At 50.7% G+C, this 18,437-nt stretch overlaps 1 protein-coding gene across 1 annotated transcript in view; it reads left to right on the top strand.

Moving 5' to 3' along the window:
• Positions 1-1,843: 1,843 nt before the first annotated feature.
• The window catches only part of LOC117048003 (ADAMTS-like protein 2), a 44,950-nt gene continuing 28,356 nt past the window's right edge, over positions 1,844-18,437 (top strand). Inside the window, exons 1-6 of the mRNA XM_033151303.1 lie at positions 1,844-2,170; positions 9,017-9,159; positions 10,814-10,889; positions 13,405-13,507; positions 15,340-15,485; positions 16,272-16,395. Coding sequence (XP_033007194.1) covers positions 2,084-2,170; positions 9,017-9,159; positions 10,814-10,889; positions 13,405-13,507; positions 15,340-15,485; positions 16,272-16,395 — 679 coding nt within the window. The 5' untranslated portion in view covers positions 1,844-2,083. The remainder of the gene's footprint in view (positions 2,171-9,016; positions 9,160-10,813; positions 10,890-13,404; positions 13,508-15,339; positions 15,486-16,271; positions 16,396-18,437) is intronic.

The following is an 18,437-nucleotide window of genomic DNA, read 5'->3' as shown; positions in this document are numbered from 1 at the left end:
ATTGTTGATATCCCTTGAATTTCCCTTATTTCCGGGAAGGAGAGTTGGAGTCTGGGGACTCCTTGGGTCCCTGCCTTTCTCAGCCCTGCCTGCCTGCCTGCCTACCTACCTCACAGGACTGTTGTGGGGATTAAATGAGGACTAGGACCAGGGAGCTCCTTGGAGAAAATGGTGGAATATAAATACCTAATAACAAACAGACAGACAGACAGACAGATATATAAAGAAGATAAAATAGACGAATGTTTCTTGGCAACAGGGGCTCAAATTAAGCATTGCTGCCCCTAACTGGAGGCAGAGCAGAGCCAACCTGGCCAGAAGCCATCAGTGGTCCTCTCCTCCTGCATGAATTTGCCTAATCCTTTTCTAAAGTTGGTGGCCATCGCTGCTCCCTGTGGCAGGGAGTCCCAGAGGTTAACCATGTGTTGCGTGAATAAGTGCTTTCTTTTCTCTGCCCTGATTTCTCTTTCCTGGGAGCTCTTTCCTGGTGTAAATTAATTTGTAGCCGGGGGGGGGGGATTACCGCGGCGTGGACTGTCCCTGAGAACTGTAGACTGTCCCCGGGACAGGTGACGGTGCTGATCCCTTATTTTCAAATCCGAAACTTGACAGCTATGATGTGTGTGCGCCAGGGGCAAATGGATGACTTTCTGCTCTTCGTCCTCTTCTCAGAACGGTCTTCTAGGAACTCTCTTGCTGAACAGGGTCCTACAATAATTGAATCCACAACAGACCCGCTGTTTCAGTGGTGGTTTATTGCAGAACAGTGTCACTCAAATGGGGCAGTAGCTGCCACACTGGTGTAGCATGAGAGGATGGCAACTGGGGTGGGAAGATTCAAGGACAAAACAAGCATTTCAATGCAGTAATCACAGCAGTGGGGAACAGCAGGGAGGGTTGACAGCTATGGTATTGTACAGTATCAAAACACTTTTTATTTTTTTTTCCAGAAAAGGGATTTTTTTTAAGGACAACAGGAACATTAAGTGACACTGCAGACAATCCTAGTTGTGATCCAGAATCGTCACAGTTCAAACAGAGTGCTGGAGAAGACTTGAGCACTGCTAGGAGTGGCTTCTTTTGGTTTCCCAGTGTATTTCATAGAATCATAGAATCTTAGAGTTGGATGGGACCCCGAGGGTCATCTAGTCTAACCCCCTGCAATGCAGGAATCTCAGCTAAAGCATCCATGACAGATGGCTATCCAACCACTGCTTAAAAGCTTAAAAACCTCTGCTCATTTCTTCCCGATAAAAGAAGTTGGCATGGCACAAGCATGAAGGCAGCCCTTTTCAGGGAAGTTTTTTATGTGTGATATTTTTGTATCTGATTTTTGTTGGAAGCCACCCAGAGTGGCTGGGGAAATTCAGCCAGATGAGCGGGGTACAAATAATAAATATTAATTATTATTATTATTATTATTATTATTATTATTATTATTATTATTATTATTATTATTATTATTATATCATCTATTCCGAAAGCGTGGCCCGCGGAGGAAAAGTTTGAGAGCCACTGTTTTAGAATTAGGGAAGGATGCGCTGGTGACAAAGAGCTCTGTTTAACTCGGAAGCCTGCACGCGCCGGATCCCAAGGAAAAGTCCAATATTACCACGCTTTTCTGGGGGGGGGGAATGGTTAAGGAACCCCACTCCGATGGAACGGATGAGACCCCCCACCGCGCTCTCTTCTTCCTCCCCCAGGAGAAGATCAGACGTCGCGGCAGGAAGGATGCTGCTAAGCCGGGCTCCTTTGTCTCCCTTTGCAGAGCGAGGACTCGCTCGGGGCTCACACAGCTCCCCCCGCCTCCGGCTGCCTCCTTCCGCCCCCCACCCCACCCCACCCCGGCTGCCGCGTCTTTGGGTGGCTCTCAGGTCGCCTTGTCAATCACGGCCGCCCAGGAGCCGCCGGGTTGCGCGCCGCGCTCTCGCCGCCGCCCGACAGGTTGGAAAGCCATTAATTACGCGCTCGGCCATGCAGGTTTGCGCGCAGGCGGCTCCTTTCGCCGCCGCTGCCGCCGGGGCTTTACTGCTGCTGCCGCCGCCGCCTCCTGGCTGCCCATGGAGCTCTAGCAGCGCGCACGATGGCCGCGCCTCCCGCCTGCTCTGCCCGCCGGCTCCTCGCCGCGCCGTCGCTGCTTCTGTTGCTGGCCGGCGCGCTGGGCGCTAAGGTAAGGGGGCTGGTGGCTACCGCCAGGGACACGGGGAGCCTGGGCCGCCGCCGGCTGCCGTGCGCCCGGGCGCACTCAGGGTTGGTGCGCCCTCCCCGGGGGATCCTCTGCTTTGGCCAGCTCAGCCTCCGGGACTGGGGAGGGCAAACGCAGTCGGCTCACAGCCGCTGGCCACCGCGCCCAGGGCCTGGGAACCCAATAAATGCGCCCCAGCGCGCGCCTTCCTTTTCCCAGCCGCTATATCACCAAAGTCTGACGTGCCCGGGTTTTGCTGTTGTTGTTTTGTTGTTCTTCTTCTTCTTGGTCTCCCTCTCTTCCTCGCCCCAGAAAACCACCCCCTCTCCAAGGCAGAGGTTATTTTATCACGAATTTAAGCAGGAAGAGGGGAACGGGTGGCAGTTTGCGCCACCAGCCACTCCCTTTGCTGCTTTGGATTCCCAAGGGATTAGGAGACCCGGAAGGCGAAATGCTTTGAAAAGTCCCCTGCTAGGATTTCGTTTGGCTCCGGAGACCCCCTTCTTACTTTCCCCCTTGGCCGTTTCAGCCACCAAGTCGTCTTCCCTTTGAAGTGGAGGCGTTTTTAACACATGGCACGAAGAACAGCCTCTGATCCTCTCCGGCTGTTTTTGCTCACGTGTGAATAACGTTAATGCCGGATGGGGGGGGGAAAAAACCACACGTACATTTGTATGGCATTTGAGTTAGTGACTTCGAGAAGAGCAAAGCCTGGTTTGGATAATAATGCGTGGAAACAGAATCCAAAGGAAGCTGTAGCCCTTAATGCGAGTTGGGAACGCTGACACCTGGACCGGCCAATATCCCCATCCTAAATACATTATGTGGCAATGAGGGCAATTCACAGGTGGGGAGGACCCAAGACTATAGTGCTATGCAAACTTCCCACTGTATCCATATTTTCATGTGATTCCCAGAAAAGTGGCTGTACCGAGAACCCCACTCACTGGATCCCCCTTGCAGACAGTCTTGTTGCAGCCTGCAGCACAACGGTTGGGTTGCATGGGATCCGGGGAGTGACTTACCGGTAGATGGTACAGCCACTTGTGGTAAGAAAACTCTATGGAAGGAAGCCCAGTTCACATGCACGGCCAATCCCATGCACTTTAATTGCTCCAACTTCCACATACCCTATATTTTAGCACCTGGCTATTCTTTATTCATTTATTATTTCAATTTTTTCCACCTTTTTTTGTTTGGCCCAGGACATCTCGCAACAATAATTTTATATGAAACAATTTCAAATCATTGTAGATAGCCGTTAAAAACCAGGAGTGGGAAAACTTAATATTTAACAGTACCGGCCAAAATCCTGGAAACATTTTTAAAAAAAATAAAAAGTATTTACATGCTTCGTGAATGCAGGTGAGGAGGGGGGGGAGTGCCCACATTTGCTTGGGAAGGGGCTCCACAGCGGGGGTGCTCCCGCCGAGAATGCCTTAGCAGTGGTCCAAAAATCACGCGCTCTAAATCGCATCAGTCGGGCATGTTCTGCTGGGCTGAGTCTAGTGCGGTAGACGTTTTGATATATTTGGATAAAGTGAAACCTCAGCTGCAAACCACTTGCCTTGGAAAGAGAATTGAGGTTGATTGTGGGTTTTTTTTAAGCAGCAGAAAACCCCCAACCCCATTTTTTTCTGGACCTTCTGTCTCTGGGGTAAACTGAACTGCTAGCCTTAATCATCCCTCCTTTCCCTCTGCCATTTTTCCATTAACAGCAGGTGTGGGCCATTCATTTGGGGAGGGAGGCAAAGACACGCCTTCGGACCTGACAAGAGAAGCTCTAATTAGAGCTCTGTGCTCTTTAATAACACTTGTCTCCCTGCAGCTGTAAAAACTCTGTCAAATCCTCCTCATTATTACAGAACACCCATTCAGAGGCCAGGCCGGCAAGCTCTACCTCTGCTATTCTAAACAGGGGAGGCAACCCTGCCCCCCACTAACTTCAATCAGCTTGCCTGAGCCTCCCAGATTTCATGGGTCACTGAAGCCATTGTGGCCCTGTTTCTCAGAGGCTTGTGAGGAAGCCCTTTGCCGTTTCCTCACTGTGAATAGCCAGAGGGAGACATCTCTCTCCGCGTCTAGGATGGGAGGGGCTGTCGTCCCCTCTCAAATGAGGCCTACGTCCTCTTTTGCCACCGTGCCGGCAGCCGAGACACACTCTTTGCCTGAAATAAATTGGATGCACACTTCCCTGTTGCTCCACAAAATATTTACTTTGCTACGGATCTTGCCTTCCTAAACGCACATGGGGAGGTATTATGTTGCATCTCTGTGCGAGTTGCTGCTGTAGACGTGCCTCCGGGAAGAGGCACGCTCAGAGCAGGGACTCACACAGAAGTGCCTCCTCTGTGAGTGGCAATCCTGATGGATAGGCGCAGCAGATTGTCTGTCCTTACAAAAAAGCTGATTAGACAGGCTCGTCCCGTGCTGCACAGGGATTCTTCAGTCTTTTAACTAAGTTGTTTCTCAATAATGGTTCCATATTGGCACACAGTTCACCGTAATTCTTGTGCTCTATATGTTCCCACTGTGGCAGTGTTAGAAACAGAGATATGAAAACTAGGAGCTAAATGGCACCTTAAACCGAGGTCATGGGCGCAGGAACGGAATGTCTAGGCACACTTTTTTATAACAAGAATACAAAGCCGAAAATGAATGAGCTGCAGCTAAAATATTACATGTTCATTTTTCACATGATCTAGTCCTTCTCCTGCCCACCCCCCTAATATTCTCAAGAGGGCCTCTTCTCCAGTCTTCAGAGACTATAGCTGGAAGTGGGGAGGCAGAAAAAGGTCCTCCTTTCCTTCCACTCTGCGGTTTTAATCTGAAATCTTAGGCGCAGTACTGTGGCCAGAGCTCAGAAATTGCTCGCACTAATGAAATTCCCTGTCACAAAATGCAGCTAGAACAATAGGAGTTTTAGACACTGCACTGTGGACATATTCTTCCATTCCTTTACAGTGGTACCTCAGGCAGGGGCGTAGCAAGGGGGGTGAGGAGGGTGGGCCGCCCCTCATTCCATAATGGAGGGGGTGACAGATTATCAAGGAACATTTTTTTTTGATTTTTTTTTTTTTGAAAATGCCTGCTCCGAAGGTCTTATCTTACTATACTAGGGATTATATAGCTATATATGAAATTTCATGCATATCGGTTAATATCTTGACCCTCCTCCACCAAAATAGCTGTTCACTTGGCTGTTTTCCTATGTCACGAAAACTGAAATTTCAGTTCAGAGAACACTTACTGTTCCCAACCCTAACCCTGTGGAAAGTCATCTAATTAGACTTTAATTTGATTTTGAGATGTTTTTAGGAGGTAATTTACCGTATATACCCGAGTATAAGTCGACCCAAATATAAGCCGAGGCACCTAATTTCCCTACAAAAACCTGGGAAAGCTTATTGACTCAAGTATAAGCCGGTTCACCTTTGCCGCTGTGGTAGAGGAGGAGGAACGAGCAGCCCGAAAGCAGCCCTTTAGGCTGCTCCTTCCTCTTCCTCCTTTGCTGCTGTGGAGCTCACCCCGTCGCAGGGTTTCGAACCGCCATTCTTCTGATCAGCAAGCCCTAGGACTCTGTGGTTTAACCCACAGCGCAATGTTCCCTTGTGTTATACAGAGGAGGCTGGGACCGCCTGCCTCACTCGAGTATAAGCCGAGGGCAGCTTTTTCAGCACAAAAAATGTGCTGAAAAACTAGGCTTATACTCAAGTATATATGGTAATTATTGTTTGATTTTATACCAATGTTATGTATCTGATGTTAGCCACCCTGAGCCCGACTTCGGCCGGGGAGGGTGGGATATGAATAAGTTTTTTTATTATTACTTGTTATTATTCCTTTGTAAGAAAATATGAAATAACGTAAAACCATTTTTGCGGGGGGGGGTCAATGGGGGGGTTGACAAGAAATTTTCCGCACCGGGTACCACCTGACCTTCCCATGTCTGGGGGGGACGGGACAAATTTTTTTTTGCCCCCGGGTACCAATTTACCTTGCTACGCCCCTGACCTCAGGTTACATACGCTTCAGGTTACATACTCCACTAACCCAGAAGTAACACTTCAGGTTAAGAACTTTGCTTCAGGATAAGAACAGAAATCGTGCTCTGGCGGTGCAGCGGCAGTGGGAGGTCCCATTAGCTAAAGCAGTGTTTTTCAACCACTGTTCCGCGGCACACTAGTGTGCCGCGAGATGTTGCCTGGTGTGCCGTGGGAAAAATTGAAAAATTCAAGAGAATTACTTTATATATAGTCAATATACTTTATATATAGTCAATATAGGCACAGAGTTAAATTTTTTAACATTTTCTAATGATGGTGTGCCTCGTGATTTTTTTCATGAAACAAGTGTGCCTTTGCCCAAAAAAGGTTGAAAAACACTGAGCTAAAGTGGTGCTTCAGGTTAAGAACAGTTTCAGGTTAAGAACGGACCTCAAGAACGAATTAAGTTCTTAACCCGAGGTACCACTGTATATGCAAGTGGCTTCTAGCCACACATCATTGTCTGACGCAATTGAGCTTTTCGGAAAGGAGACACGAGCCCGACCTCGAAAGACAGAAGGACCAAGATAAGCACATTTTGTCCACACAGAGGAATTTGGAGCTGTTTCAGGCTTTTTACCATGGCTAAGATGCATGTGTGAACTTCAAAATACTCAGGACTAGGGCTAGGAACAGTGGATGGTCGTGGCTCCTTGGGGGCGTGCCTACAATGTGTTTGGAGTCAAACAGTTCCACATCACATTTGCAGGTGTACTTTGACAAACGTGGATTGCAAACTGGTACATCCAGTTGCCATGTTTTCTTGGAGTGTTCAAGAAGTAGGAGCGAAGTCTCGGATTGCTGATAATCCCTTGCAGATCGCTAGCCAAATGTGACTCTTATCCACTGAGCCCTCGACAAGCTGAATGGATAACCAAACTGCCATGGTGTGAATCACTCTCATTTTAAAATAGCTTAGTTGTCTGTATTATCCTGCACACATCTGGTAATCTGTATGGGCCCAGTAGGATTGGTGAAACTAGGTGCCACGTTGGACCAGTTTTACCATTAGGCAGAGTGAGATGGGTGCCTCTGGTAGATTCTGGGTTTCAGGAAAGGGTAAAAGAAGAAGAAGAAGAAGAGTTTGGATTTGATATCCCGCTTTATCACTACCCGAAGGAGTCTCAAAGCGGCTCACATTCTCCTTTCCCTTCCTTCCCCACAACAAACACTCTGTGAGGTGAGTGGGGCTGAGAGACTTCAGAGAAGTGTGACTAGCCCAAGGTCACCCAGCAGCTGCATGTGGAGGAGCGGAGACGCGAACCCGGTTCCCCAGATTACAAGTCTGCCGCTCTTAACCACTACACCACACTGGCTCTTAAAACCTTTAAAATATATTTTGTTGCACTTTTCCTGCCAGGGAGTGGGAGAGGTGACTGGGATTTTTACTATGCAATGTGGCATGTATGTATTTCTCCACCGAAGGCAGCAGATCTTGGGCAAAGCTTGAAAGAGGACAGAGTGAGAATACCTGCACAAAGTTATGGAGTTCCGGACAAATAATTTAATCCACAGCTGAATCATTATGGGAATTTCAGAAAAAGACAATCTGTTTTTGTTTTTTTCCTGCCGTTGGACAATATGTCAATATAATCATACTTAGGGCTACCCACTCTCTGTTTACTGAAATCTTGAAATCATTGAAGGCTCCATCTGCACTGTAGTATCATACCACTTTAAACAGCCATGGCTTCCCCCCAAAGAGTCCTGGGAACTGTAGTTTGTTACAAGTGCTGAGAGCTGAGAGTTGTTAGTGACATGGGCGTACCCAAGGGGGGGCAGGAGGGGGCACCTGCCCCCCCCTAGAAGCAAATAATAATAATAATTAAATGGTTATCGGCAGCCTAAAAGGAAAAAAAGCTCTCCTAAAAAGCTCAACTACCGGTCTTTCTCCCCCTCCCAAAATCTAAATAACAATTGAGCTCTGCCGACCAGCAGCCTGCCACTGCGTGTGTGTGTGTGTGTGTGTGTGTGTTGCGCCGGCTGATCGTTGCAAAGGAGCTTTGGAAACAGTTCCCTTGCATGGTGAGTTGCGATGGCTGAGGATCCTAGGAAACTAAGTTTTTCAGCCATTTGGGGGCTTTCTGTTTGGGGGGGGGAAAGTTTTTCTGTTTTTTGAAGCTGTTTTTGTTCGCTGTTTACATAATATGGTCAGTAATCTAAAAATGAACCGAAACCCTAAAAACGGGGCATTCCTCATCCCCTAAAAAGGTCAACAACTTTGAGCTGAACCCCAGAAACGAACCCCAAAAAACTGCTGAAAGTAGATCACAGTCTCTTGGGAGTTGGCCACCCCTGGTATAAGACATGTAACTAGAATAAAATTTTTAAAAAATTCAAGCAAATAATTGTAATAACTACCGTAATAAAGCACTGCTATAATTATATATAATTTTCCTAAAATTTTGGTTTCATTCGCCTTTCCGTGCTGAAATGTCACAACCTGAACAACCATGGCTTGCCCCCCCCCCTAGTTTTGATCCTGGGTACGCCCCTGGTTAGTGATATGATACAGCTTTGAAAGCAGAGGGCAAATGGGACCCAAAGTTTAAAACCCAAAGTTCCGCAGCGGGGGAATGCAAGTCCTCGCACTCAAAATATATCATGACATGAAGCAAAACGCAGCAGGGCATGCAGCAAGCGTTCTCGAGTGGCGCGATTCAGCCTCGACTTGCTGCCCGCAAAACAAACAAACAAACAAACAAACAAAAAAACGGCTAGCTCAAAATGCAGGTTTATGAAAAGCAGCAGAGCCCCCATGCTAACCATTCCCTGTTTTTGTCAGGACAGTAGCGAGGCACCAGAAGGAGCTGGTACCTGGAATGAAGAGGTCACCAAGTGGTGGGGGGAATGGGGCTCCTGGTCTACCTGCTCACGCACCTGCGGAGGGGGGGTGATGTCCCGCGAGAGGCACTGCTTACGGCAGAGGTAAGTACCAGCTTGGCACGAGCGTTGAGGCTGTTGTCGCCGCCGCAGCAAAAAGGGCAGAGAAGGAAAAGGGGAAAGTCGCCGGCAGCAGAGGTTCCCGCCGAGTCCCCCTTCTCTGTGTTTGGCCCAGTTCCTCTCATTTCCTCTCCGTTCTCATTTTGCGCCCCTTCTCCTGTGAATATCATTGTATTCCCAGGGTCCCTGCGGGCTGCTCTATTCATCCCCCCCCCCCGAGGTACGACAACTAACATCCTGAGCTGGTCCCCCAGCTGAAAGGGAACGGGGGGAGAGGCGTCGCACAATGACGGCGACAGATTTCGTTCTCACGGATTCCAGCCGCGTCCTCGTTCCCCGGCCCGCCCACTCAAATCCCCGTCCGGAATTGGCTTGCGAGGGTTTTTGCAGGAGCCCCGATCTCCTCTCAAAAGAGCTGAATGAGACCCCTTGGAGAGGCACCCCTTTGAACCTGCTGCTCCAGGTCCCATGACGCTAATGAGGGCTGCCAACCAAGAACTCACTATGCTTTGCCCCTCCAAAAAAAATCCACTCTCCTTTTTATTCTGCATGAACGCACTTCTGAGCAGAGGAAGCCTGACCAAGGCCTCCCCCCCCATCCTTTCCCCTTTCCTTCCGTCAAAAGGAAAGGTTGGGAAAACATCTTTTATGTGGGCGGCCCGGCTGCATAATTAGGGTCCAGATATGCCGAGGTGTCTTCCGTCTGGAGGTGGCAGGGTTCTCAAACATGCTTTGAAATAAACTGCGCCGTTAACAAGGCGCCCCAGTGTCTCTCTTAAAAACAGCAAACCCAACTCTGTAGCTAACAGTTCCAGTCACCCCGCTTTTTTTTTTTTAAAAAAAAGATCTATTTATCTATGCACACTCTACGGAATGTAATGACAGTATTCGCTCAAGGAGGGAGGGGTAGGTTTGGGCATCAAAGCCGCGCCGAGTTCATGCAACAGAACCGTGAAAAGAAGCTACAAAGGCGCTTGAAGGAGGCTTCTGTCTTTCTTCCCATGGTCTTCTACCGCCCAGTCCTTCAGAGCTGAGCCTTACGGCCTCCGGACTTCTGCTGTAAAGGAGTCCATAGATCTAGGGCCAGTAATGATGGTTGTTTTGGAAAGCTGTGCTTTTTCAGGGGCCAGTGGGTTTGGAGTGTTGGGTTTTCTGTTTTGGTAGTTGCAGGCATTTCCCCAGAGAAGCTGTGCTACCTCTTGTGCCTGTCTAGATGACATTAAGATGATATGTGTAAAATGAGTGATTAAATTGGGAAAGAATTGTTGAATACCCCTGTGAGAGAGGGGGTTGTTTTGTATGCTCCTCTTGGTGAGAGAAAGGGGAGTTTGAAAAATTTAATCATGTATTGTAATTTGGATCTAATTGGAAAAAACTTTAATAAATATTATTTAAAAAAATAGATGACACACACAGTTACCTTTAATTGCAGCATTCATGAGTGCTGGCTGGGGTTACTTACTGCTGAGAAAACAGCACTCTGCACATGTTCCCCAGCTAACAGGACCAGTGGTCAGGGATGATGGGAATTGTAGTCCCAAAACACCTGGAGGGACGAGTTTGCCTATGCCTGGGCTATGGGGCCCCTGAGCTCGGGAAGCAAAAACTCCCACAAGAAACCTGCTATTTTCTTTTGCAGGCTGCACGTTTCTCAGGGGACAAATAGTACCATGTGCGTGGGTCAGTCCAAGCACTACCAACTGTGCCAGCAGCAGGTAAGATCAAGTCTCCTGGATACTTATTTAGACATGGATTCTTTGTGTAGGCTGCTGTGTAGAGGCGGAGCTAGCTGCTCTGGCACCCGGAGCAGCGCACATGCTATGCACCTGGGATTGGGGCCATGGGGGTGGGCAGGGGCGTTCTTAGCCCCTTGGCTGCCCGGGGCGGGAAGCCAAGGGGCACCCCTGGGGGCGGGCATTGTGGTGCGTGCGTGCGTCATGACGCACGCGATGCCCCGCCCCCCGGGGATGCCGGGCGGCGGCTTTGGGGAACTCCTGAAGCCGCCACCCGGCACCCCTTCGTGCCGTGGCTGCTCGTGCCTGCGTGAGCAGCTGCTGCATGAAGGAGTGCCGGGTGACAGATTCAGGAGTCTCTGCGGGCTGCAAAGACTCCCGAATCCACTGCCCGGTCTCCCTTGGCAGAGCGCAAGTCGGGGCAGGGAGAGGGACGGGCCAGCGAGGAGTGGTGTCACCCCTCCTCGCTGGCCCGCCCCTCTCCATGCCCCGGCTCCGCAAGCCAGCCAGCAGCGGAGCTCGGCATAGAGGCAAGGGGCGGGCCAGCGAGGAGGGGGTGGCACCCCACCTCGCTGGCCCGCCCCTTGCCTCCATGCCGAGCTCCGCCGCTGGAAGGGGGGGGCTATTTTCGCCGCTGCTGGTGCGGAGCTGCAGGGGCGGCCAGCGAGAGGGGTGACACCCCTCCTTGCTAGCCGCCCCTGCGGCTCCACCCCGGCAGTGCCGAAAATAGCCTAAAAAGAAAAAATATATATATATATATATTTAAAAAAAATAAAAATAAAAAAAGCCCAGGGGGCGGGGTCGCCCCCGATGTGTCACCCCCAGCAGGGGCGCTGCAGGGCCCCCCCACCCTCTCCGCCCCCCTTGCTACTCCCCTGGGGATGGGACGAGTGTTCTGGGGGCGAGATGCCCATGGGAGTGGAGCGAGGGGGGAGGGGGGAGCTACACCACTTTGCCAGCAGCTCCGCCCCTTCCCCCGACGGCTCGGGGTAGGCTTGGGAGTCGTGGGTGGGTGGCACGCCGAATGTCACCCCCCTCAGTGATGACACACGGGAGCGGACCGCCTCCACCTCACCCCCTTCCTCTGCCCCTGCTGCCGTGAGCATGAAATCAAATAGAATTCAACTAGCAATTGGTTGGTTACTGCTACAGGCATCAATATGTATGGAACTTGATAAGGTGTTATTGGGCTTGCCAGGCTGCAAATTGCAGCTCGGTCCTATATGCATCTACTCAAAAATGAGTGCCATTGAGTCTCCGTGAGTTTAGTGGGGCTTGTTCCCGGGATTGCCGCCTCAGAAGGGTACGGTGGTACCTCGGGTTACATACGCTTCAGGTTACAGACTCCGCTAACCCAGAAATAACACTTTAGGTTAAGAACTTTGCTTTATGATAAGAACAGAAATTGTGCTCTGGCGGCACAGCGGCAGCAGGAGGCCCCATTAGCTAAAGTAGTGCTTCAGGTTGAGAACAGTTTCAGGTTAAGAACGGAGCTCCGGAACGAATTAAGTACCATCAGTTCTTTATATGCTATTCCTTTATATGCCCCCCACAATGCTGGGGGGGGGGGAATATTTTTTTGGTTTTCCTCTTCTAAAAGCCCTGTTTTTTTGAGGATCAGCTAAAAGTTTTGCAGCTTTTTTGCGAAGGGAAAAGCCCTGTTTTTTTGAGGATCAGCTAAAATGTTTGCAGCTTTTTTTGCAAAGGGGGAAAAGCAAAGCTCCTTTTGCAAAGGGGGAAAAGCAAAGAGGAAAAGCGTTCAACTCACATTTCTGCTGCTTCTAAAGGAAAGGGAGCCTTTTCTACAGTTTCCAGACAGATAATCTAACCAGCCGGTCACATGTAGCTGGGGAAACAAACAACCTCCCTCTGCAGCACATTCAACAATGGAGGGCGGGGCTGAAAGGGAGCTGGGGACTCTTATCTCTCTCCCGATCTCTTGCTGATCAGCTGCTGAGCGGGGTCCTTTCAACACCCCCTTTTCTCTTTGTAAAATAAAAAGCATGATCCTCTTTTGGCGCCTGGGCAATTCAGCTCCAGGGACCACCATTCGCTCCACAAGACGCACAGCTATTTCCCCTTACTTTTTAGGAGGGAAAAAGTGCGTCTTATGGAGCGAAAAATACGGCAATTTAGCATAGCAGGGAGAGAAAACATCCGACCCACCCCTCCGGTACATATGGAAACAGCTTCTCAATGAGGGGCACCTCTGGATCAAGGCCACAGTGGGCCTCCTTGCCACGCCAGAATCCAGATCGACCTCCCCCCCCCCCCACAACAAAGACTTGCTTTTCAAAAGCTGATCGTGCGATTTCATTCCTGGCATCTTGACCTACTTTGGCCCTTATCTGGAGATCTTAAAACCCCCCACCTGCTTGAAATCTTGAAGGTTCAGAGGCTTTCCAAATACAGTGAGAACCACCCTGGACCTTGTGCCTGCCTTTTGTTGAGACGAGAAGGGGATTCGGTGATGAGCTGAGCTTCTCTCTCCCTCCAGCTTTGCCCTGCCAACACCGCAAGCTTCAAGCAGTACCAGTGCGCCAGTTTCGACGCCAAGGCCTTTGGGAAGCAGCACTATCAGTGGATGCCTCTCTACCCAGGTTTGCCTTTGCTAAGTTACTCGGGAGAAGCTTTCGGATGAAGTTGGTGCACTTACAAGGCTTGGTGGATGCTTAAATCCGTAAGACTCTTGGAGCAAAACACCAGAAGTCCCCTGACACTTTGAACGCAGAGGTTCATTGTGACCCACCTTTTTGTAGGCTAGAAACCGCAGCACGCAACAACACACGGGGTTAGATATATAGATTGGACCAGGCACCCCAAAACTCGGCCCTCCAGCTGTTTTAGGCAGGGGCGGAGCAAGGGGGCGGGGGGGGGGGCGGTCCGCCCCGGGTACCGCCCTGGGGAGGGTGACACTGTGGGGGCAGGTCCCACCCTCGCGAACGAGCGCGGCAACTTTTAAAAGGCTGCAATGCGCGAACAGCAGCACAGCGTCTGTGCTGCTGTTCACGCGCTGCAGCCTTAAAGGTTGCCGCACCGCACGGAAGGGGTGCTGGCCGATCGCGCCCGCCATCTTGGGACCCCTTTCGACCGGCGATCGCGCTACGCCGCGTTTTAAGGCTGCAGCAGGTGAACAGCAGCGCTGCTGTTCGCCCGCTGCAGCCTTAAAATGCAGCGCGGCGCGGCCGGTGCCGGTGATCGCGCCCGCCATCTTGGGTGGACTGCGCATGTCCACACATGCGCAGTCCACCCAGGAGGCTGCGCACGCGCCATGACATCACGACGCGCGGGCGGGGATGGGTGCCTTTCAAGTTTGTCGCCCCGGGCGGCAGATTGGCTCCCTCCGCCCCTGGTTTTAGGACTCCAATTCCCATCATCCCTGACCACTGGTCCTGTTCACTAGGGATGATGGGAGTTGTAGTCCCAAAACAGCTGGAGGGCCGAGTTTGGGGATGCCTGGATTAGACAGAAAGTGTTAATGGTAGGGCCAAAACGGTGCGAAATGCAAGAGAAACGGTGGTAGGCTGAAACTCAGATTTCTTGAACAAGATTGTGACCATTTCCAACATCAGGCACTGGTGATAACACAGTCTTCTTAGTTTGCTTAAAGGTAAAGGTAAAGGGAGCCCTGACCATTAGGTCCAGTTGTGTCCGGCTCTGGGGTTGCGACGCTCATCTCGCTTTATTGGCCGAGGGAGCTGGCATACAGCTTCTGGGTCATGTGGCCAGCATGAATAAGCCGCTTCTGGCGAACCAGAGAAGTGCACAGAAACGCCGTTTACCTTCCCGCCAGAGCGGTACCTATTTATCTACTTGCACTTTGATGTGCTTTCGAACTGCTAGGTGGGCAGGAGCTGGGACCGAGCAACGGGAACTCACCCCGTCGTGGGGATTCGAACCGCCGACCTTCTGATCAGCAAGCCCTAGGCTCTGTGGTTTAACCAACAGCACCACCCACATCCCTTAGCTTGCTTATGCTTCTTTAATTCACGTAATGGGAGAGGATTTCAAAAGCTTGGAAAATGTGTTACCATCAGCGAGTAATCACTGCTCTGAGTAAAGTGGGCTCTAGTCCGTGAAAAAGCCATTCCACAATAAAGCTTGCTACGCTTTTGAGGAGCTACAGCAAGCAGCCCACTGCGTGTAGTGCCCAGGGTGCCCTGGGTTGAGGCGGGAGCAATGGCGACATCCGTTTGCGTCGGTAGCGTAAATCTTCTGATAGGTTTCCTCACCCAGAATCGCCCAATGTCTCAGTTGGGTGGCAGTGGATGTTAAAATCATTTAACTGACCTTAGCACCCAGCTTGCACAAAGCTCCAGCAGAGTCAGAATGATACCCATTGGTCCTTGGACGAGAGCATCTTCTGCCTCTCTCCTCCTGGACCGCTGCATGTCACCCTGTGTTCCAGTTTTCTCCTGTGTTTTTGCTCTAGATGACTACACCAGCATCTCCAACAAGCCATGCGATCTCCAGTGCACCACCAGGAACGGAGAGAGGCAGCTGATGGCACGAGCCCAGGATGGCACATCGTGCAAGGACAGGGCCTACCAAGGGGTCTGCATCAGTGGGAAGTGCGAGGTAAAACACTGTGAGGAGGACCCACCTCCTGGACTCGGGAACGACCCACGATGGCTGTGTTCTTCCTCCACTGTTGGAGGTAGTATGCCTCTGAATATCAGTTGCATGGAATCGCAAGGGCTGAGAGGAGCGCTACTGTACCTGTGCCCTGCTTGCAAGCTTCCCACAGGCATTGTCAGGGACATTGTCAGTTTAGAATTACAACAGGGGTTTGAGGGAGGTCACAGCTTGGAGGCAGATGAGGGGAAAAGCTGGAAAATAACGGGAGAGGAGGAGGAGGAGGAAGCACCAGGGGGCGACAGCTGACGGACACAGTGTCTTTAGAAAGCATTCCAGACCCTCCGTCTCCCAGAACCTGGCGAGTCTTGAAAGTAGGAGAGCAAAGAGCTGAAAGACAGAGGGCACATAGCAGCACCCATAGGGGACATGAATGAGGAGGTGGGAGAGACAGGGTGGCGATTCACTCGGAACAACGCCATTATCCAATAGGCTGGGTTATAAAGCATCTCTCCGTAAATACTAAATAAAAAGTGGACGGTAAGAACATTCCTTGTCTTTGTACGTTCCTGGGCAACCGGCTGTGGCAGTCTTTGCATGTGATCCGTCACGGCTCTTCTTACAGTCTTTTGTACAAAGGATGGAACGTGAGCAAATGTACAGCGATCCATGCGTTTCGATTTGGAAAGTGATTAAAGGGGTTCGGAAGAGATGGCTTCCCGTCTGGGGTATGGATTAGGCTCACAGGGAAGGTTTTCACACTCTGCCTCCACTTTTCTCTCTCTCCAGCCAATAGGGTGTGACGGCAGCCTCTACTCTTCCCAGGTGATGGATCGGTGCCAAGTATGCGGAGGCGATGGAACTACTTGCTACCGCGTCTCGGGTAGCTTCCGAAAGGGGATCTCACATTTAGGTACACTTTGCTAACAGCACCGAGCTATTTCCGGTGCTGCTTCTTGGTAACCCTCTTGCTTCTCCTCAGGAAGTTGGCAGGAGAACCGCTTAGGCTAGAGTAGGAGCTCCCCCCCACCCCCGCAACCCCATACCGGAAGCCAAAGCAACAACCAAGAAGGTAGCTTGAAGAATTGACGTAAATATATATTTGGGTGCTAATGAGCCCATTTGCTGCCTTTGTGCTAGAAGTTGCGGGACCAAACTGAGAAATCACAGGTGGGTAGCCGTGTTGGTCTGCCATAGTCAAAAAAAAAAAAAAATTCTTTCCAGTAGCACCTTAGAGACCAACTAAGTTTGTTCTTGGTATGATCTTTCGTGTGCATGCACACTTCTTCAGATGTATGCACACGAAAGCTCATACCAAGAACAAACTTAGTTGGTCTCTAAGGTGCTACTGGAAAGAATTTTTTATTTTATTTTATTTTATTTTTATTTTGTTTTGAGAAATCACGTTAGCTTAAGAGCAGAACTACACGTTACATACAAAGGTGCACGACAAAACCCCAAAGGCAACTTCTGGTAAGGAAAAGCGGTTTCAGAGTGGGGCAACTTAAAGCAGTGGAATGGGATGCGGTGCTTAATCCTTCACCTGCCTGTTGTTTTTCTACGGAAAGTTAGGGGGTTGTCACCCTTTCCCACCCCAAGGGGTTCCAGTTGCATGCTTACCTAGCAAACACACATCTGTAGTCCTGTGAAGGGGGGAAGGCAGTTGCATGTCAATGTCCCGAACCCTCCCGTGGTAAAATAAAGACACAGGACACACAATAAGTGAGGTTAATGGGCATGAAAAGGCCACAACTTTATTGGTTACGGATGTTGAGCGGTATTGGCTTAGGCATTGGACCTAACCGACTACAGTGGTGCCTCGCAAGACGAAATTAATTCATTCCGCAAGACTTTTCATCTTGCGGAAATTTCGTCTTGCGAGGCACCGTTTCCCATAGGAACGCATTAAAATTTAATTAATACGTTCCTATGGGGGGAAAGTCTGGGGGCCCCTTCCGACCGGCACCGGAGTCGCGCCGCGCCGCGTTTTAAGGCTGCAGCGAGCAAACAGCAGCGCAGCTGTTTGCTCGCTGCAGCTTTAAAACGCGGCGCGGCGCGGCGCGGTCCAGTGCCGGCTTACAGTGGTACCTCGACAGACGAATTCGTCTTGCGAAAAACAGCCATAGACGAATTCATCTCGCGAGTCAACTAAAAACTCGCAAAACCCTTTCGTTTTGCGAGTTTTTCGTTGTGCGAGGCATTCGTCTTGCGGGGTACCACTGTATATCTGACTCCAGTCCGCCGTGCTGGCAGTACGGGAAGGGTTAACCACCAATGGGAGAGCCCAGCTGGGAGCAGGAAGGAAGAGGCTGAGCCCTGGTCGCAGGCCCCGCTTAAATGTAGCAGGCCACGCCCACCGACCGACCTGATTGGTCAGGCTGGGAAGGCACCGCACTAAATGTAGCAGGCCACGCCCACCAACTGACCTGATTGGTCAGACTGGGAAGGCACCGCGCTAAATGTAGCAGGCCACGCCCACCGACTGACCTGATTGGTCAGACTGGGAAGGCAACCATCCCCTGAGCACGTGAAGGGCCCTTGAATGCCTGCAACCCCCCCTCCTTACTATGGGCGGAAGGGGGTCTAGAGCGTGATAGACATTTTCAGCAGAAAGGTAGGAGGCAGGGGAAGGGTTATGCACCCCTTTCCTACATCTGCACTGCTCCAGATTGTTTCTTTCCAAAGCTGCTTTGGGGTGGGAAGCGTTTGTTAAATGTGTTTGTACGTGATGTGCAATTCTGCCTTAGGAGAGACCTCGACTCCAGGATATCTGATGCCCTGTGATGCCCAGCGTGGTGTAGTGGTTAAGAACGGTAGTCCCGTAATCTGGTGAACCGGGTTCGCGTCTCCCCTCCTCCACATGCAGCTGCTGGGTGACCTTGGGCTAGTCACACTTCTCTGAAGTCTCTCAGCCCCACTCACCTCACAGAGTGTTTGTTGTGGGGAAGGAAGGGA

The sequence above is a fragment of the Lacerta agilis genome, chromosome 6 (genome assembly GCF_009819535.1).
Source record: "Lacerta agilis isolate rLacAgi1 chromosome 6, rLacAgi1.pri, whole genome shotgun sequence".
Taxonomy (NCBI): Eukaryota; Metazoa; Chordata; class Lepidosauria; order Squamata; family Lacertidae; genus Lacerta; species Lacerta agilis.
The sequence above is the reverse complement of the archived record's forward strand: the minus strand, read 5'-3'. Positions and strand labels throughout refer to the sequence as shown.